This window comes from Sinocyclocheilus grahami, unplaced genomic scaffold (genome assembly GCF_001515645.1).
Source record: "Sinocyclocheilus grahami isolate Dianchi unplaced genomic scaffold, SAMN03320097.WGS_v1.1 scaffold857.1, whole genome shotgun sequence".
NCBI classification, from domain to species: Eukaryota; Metazoa; Chordata; class Actinopteri; order Cypriniformes; family Cyprinidae; genus Sinocyclocheilus; species Sinocyclocheilus grahami.
Window position 1 is genome coordinate 700,634 of NW_015506036.1, and position 4,514 is coordinate 705,147.

At 44.9% G+C, this 4,514-nt stretch overlaps 1 protein-coding gene across 1 annotated transcript in view; it reads left to right on the forward strand.

Annotated features, from left to right (window-relative positions):
• Window positions 1–4,514, forward strand: part of tada1 (transcriptional adaptor 1) — a 7,457-nt gene extending 2,943 nt beyond the window's left edge. The window contains exons 6-8 of the mRNA XM_016247898.1: window positions 1,167–1,318; window positions 1,500–1,656; window positions 3,404–4,514. Coding sequence (XP_016103384.1) covers window positions 1,167–1,318; window positions 1,500–1,656; window positions 3,404–3,556 — 462 coding nt within the window. The 3' untranslated portion in view covers window positions 3,557–4,514. The remainder of the gene's footprint in view (window positions 1–1,166; window positions 1,319–1,499; window positions 1,657–3,403) is intronic.

The window sequence follows — 4,514 nt, forward strand, 5'->3', positions numbered from 1 at the left end:
GAGAGAGAGAGTGTGTGTGTGTGAGAGAGAGAGAGAGTGTGTGTGTGTGTGTGAGAGAGAGAGAGTGTGTGAGTGTGTGTGAGAGAGAGAGAGTGTGTGTGTGAGAGAGAGAGAGTGTGTGTGTGAGAGAGAGAGAGTGTGTGTGTGAGAGAGAGAGAGAGAGAGTGTGTGTGTGTGAGAGAGAGAGAGAGTGTGTGTGTGCGTGCGTGTGTGAGAGTGTGTGAGTGTGTGTGAGAGCGAGTGTGTGAGAGTGTCTGTGTGTGTTTTTAGTCTAGTTACTTATTAGTCATGCTGCATAATGTTTAAAATAATCACAATTATAATTATTATATAATCGTGATTACTGATCATGATTGTTGTCATTTGAGAATCAGAATCACAGCACTTTCACCTGTACGCACAAATCCGATCTCGTCGTTTCTCTGCATTATGAAAACTGGTGAAACGCAAAAGCATTCCTAATATTAATTCATAAATTATCTTAGTGTCATTCTATTAAAACAACAAAAAGGCTTCGTATTGTGGCACAGAGGAGCGTAAGAGCGATTACTCGGCCTCCGTCACAAACAGTGCAGTCAGGATCACGTTCATCATGAGGAGGTTTGATGGCAGACTCATTTCAGCAGAGATCACTGAACTGCAGCTTACATGATTGTCGATGTTTTCAGATCATCAGCAGTGTAAGAAAGAAGCGTGCAAAATTATGAAAACTGGTGAAACGCAAAAGCATTCCTAATATTAATTCATAAATTATCTTAGTGTCATTCTATTAAAACAACAAAAAGGCTTCGTATTGTGGCACAGAGGAGCGTAAGAGCGATTACTCGGCCTCCGTCACAAACAGTGCAGTCAGGATCACGTTCATCGTGAGGAGGTTTGATGGCAGACTCATTTCAGCAGAGATCACTGAACTGCAGCTTACATGATTGTCGATGTTTTCAGATCATCAGCAGTGTAAGAAAGAAGCGTGCAAATGGTTGCCAGGTTGTGAAGATAAATTAAACAGGGCAGAAAATGTGTCCTTTTAGGAGGGAAGCTGTGATTGGGGGCACAATAATGGCTTTATCTCTTAATCGACTGGAATTGAGGGTAAATGAGGATGAATGTGCAGCTGTGCTCTAGTGTAACACAGATCCTGATCAGCTGCTGTATTCTCTGTGTTGCAGGTGCATTTGAAGGATATCATCAGCGCTCTGGTGTCGCGGAGGAAAGCCTACCGTCTGCGTGATGGTCACTTCCAGCATGCGTTCGGCAGTGACGTGACGCTGCGGCCGTACCTGAAGAACAGTCTGCCGGCGTACCACAGCGTCACTGAATGGCATGTCTCTGCTAATGAAGCGTTAACTTCTGTGTTTAATGTGGGACAGCATCACTGCACGCAGCTGAAGTGCTGAGCTGATGACTGATGTCTTCTTTCCCTGTCCAATAACTGTATGAGCATCAGTAACGTCGGCTCAGTGATGTATCATGTGTTGTGTTGTGTCTGGTGTTTGTTGCAGTCCTCCTGCGAGCGCATCGCTCCCCGCCGGGCCTCCTCCTCAGCTGTTGCTGGATGATGCGGAGCAGCAGGCTGCGCTCCTGCTGGCGTGTTCTGCTGACAGTGTCCCGCCGTCGCTGCCGCCCATCAGTGTGTTCGACCTGCTGGAGGCGCTACAGGTGCGTGTGCAGTGTATATATATGGGTACTGCAGTCCAAATTCTAAATATTGGAGACTCGTTTCTCTCGTCCTGTCCTCCTCAAGCCCCGTTCACACCGCCAGCAACAAAGAGACATGATGCCATTCATTTTCAATGAAGAGCTGGCGACTTCCAGTGTCACGAGCGCAGTGACTGTAGGAGACAGAATGACAAAAGTTAAGAATAGTTTAATTTTATGCAAATGAACAGCGAATTCAGCGAGCGACAACCAATAGGAGAGAAGACTCTGGTGTCAGCACCACGAGCATCTTCACAGTACAGAGTCTAGCGGTGTGAACGTGGCTTTAGACTCAATGCTCACGCGGGTTGCCAGATTGAGGACATGCAAGAGGAACGAGCACTATTTACACTGGAAGGTGATGAGACTTGCACCGTAAGCTGAAGAGTTGATTTATCTGTATTTTAATAATCCTCTGGTCAGAGCTTCTCAGATGGATGCCGAGGGTTTTTAGGTTGCGTAGAATCTCCGATCTTTGATCCGGTTCGTTTGCTGCTTCCATGGCTGCATGTTTCCTGCAAACTGGCAACCCAGGCTGTCGAAATCCTATTGGGTAAACTGACAGTGGGCAGAGTCACACAGACCAAAAAATTTAAAGAAGAATATCTGGCTGTAGCATTGTTTCCCAGAGAAACAAGTATCTGAACTTAACATGTTTCCTAAATATCAGAATCAGAAAGAGCTTTATTGCCAAGTATGTTTGCACATACAAGGAATTTGTCATAGTGTCACAAGCTTCCAGTTCACGGAGACAACAACAACACACAGATAATAAAAGTGAGATGTGAATAAAATACACATGCATAAATATAAACCACAAAAAAAAGAATAAATTGTATGTACAGGTGTGCTATAGATGGAATGGGAATAAAATAAGTTGTAGGGATGTACTAGGGTTTAGGGTGATAAATAAGTATAAGGTTATTGCACATACTGTACTTTAATTGCACAATGGGAGAACATTAACTGTTCATGAGGTAGATTGCCTGGGGAAAGAAACTGTTCTTGTGCCTGGCTGTCCTGGTGTTCGGTGCTCTGTAGCACCAACCAGACGGCAAAAGTTAGGTCTTCTGATGTCTGATTTTGTAGCTGAACCAAACCAGACAGTTATTGAAGTGCACAGAACAGACTCGATGACGGCTGAGTAGAACTGTTTCAGCAGCTCCTGTGGCAGGTTGAATCTCCTCAGCTGGCGAAGGAAGTACAACCTCTGCTGGGCCTTTTTAACAGTGGAGTCAATGTGAGTGTCCCACTTCAGGTCCTGAGAGATTGTGGTGCCCAGGAACCTGAATGACTCCACTGCAGTCACAGTGCTGTCCATGATGGTGAGTGGGGGGAGTGCAGAGGGGTTTCTCCTGAAGTCCACGGTCATCTCCACAGTTTTGAGCGTGTTGAGCTCCAGGTTGTTGAGACTGCACCAGACAGCCAGCTGCTCGACCTCCTGTCTGTAAGCAGACTCGTCTCCATCCTTGATGAGGCCGATGAGTGTAGTGTCATCTGCATACTTCAGGAGCTTGACAGAGGGGTCTTTAGAGGTGCAGTCGTTGGTGTAGAGGGAGAAGAGCAGTGGGGAGAGGACACAACCCTGAGGGGTGCCAGTGCTGGTGGTGCGGTTGTTGGATGTGAATTTACCAATTCTGCAAACATGTTATGGTTACGATAGATTGAGCAATTCTGGCGGTCGGTCTCATGCTGGTGTTTGTGGCAGGTCCAGCGGCGGGTGATGCCGTCTCACAGCATGTACGCCCTGAACATGGAGAGGATTCTGGCCCGGCTCTGGCACCCGAGTCACGAGGAGCTGGAGCAGGACCACATCCACCGCCAGCGTCTGGCCAGTAAAGAGGGGCTACTGGTCAGCTGACCGATGATGATGATGAAGAACGGACGCACCACATCACTGCATCAGTCCCATCCTCCTCCTCGACGCCCGTATTAAAAAAAAACATGTGATTTTGTAAATAATTGTGTATTGTTCTAGTTTATGTAAGAATTAAAAAAAATACTCCGCTGAACTGTTGTGCCGTTGTACATGTCAGTATTTTATAGTTTTTTTTTTTTTGTTCTCTTTAATTACTGATGCAGCACATCTCATTGCCTTTAGAGGCAAAGTAAAAAGAAAGGAATGAATATCTTACACATTAGAATTTCTTACATGATCACATTCAGCTGTTTAAAAGTTTAATACAGCATTAACACCGGCTTTCAGGGGTAACGGATCTTCATCTCTTGTGTCGTACAGTACGGGTCAGCAGAAGCTCTGCATGCCATCATGTGGTCCGGTTCATACTGTTCAGCGCCTGTAAACACCATCCTCTGGGAATATTGTGCCGTCCAGTGACTTAACATGTAGGAGTCACTAATAAGCAGCATGAGTTCAGGCTCAACATTTAACAAAAGTCTGGCTTCAGTTCAAGTGCTGAGGTCAGCTGTGTGGTTTTCTGAGATTATTGTAAGTGAAATTACTCGCATGCATATTTAGACATTGGAGATGTGCGTTATGTCACTGTTTGCTTGGGCTTCATTGTTTCTCTGCTGATCTGCATCATGAATTCACCTCAAATAAGCCACTTTTCTGTAAATAACCTTTTACATGAGTATTTTATGTTGAAAATGTCAGAAAAAGACAAAGAGAAGAAAACCAAATGCTCTTGTAATACATTACGGTTATTTGTAATGTATTTTAGAAGTCTAGTGGTTATGGATATGTGGTTATTAGAGTAGAAAAAGATTCAAGAAGTAGTGAAATGTGGTCTAGTAGTATTCTGTAAATATGTGTGCATTCAGACCAGTGGCCATCTGACAGCCTTCTGTCAACTTTA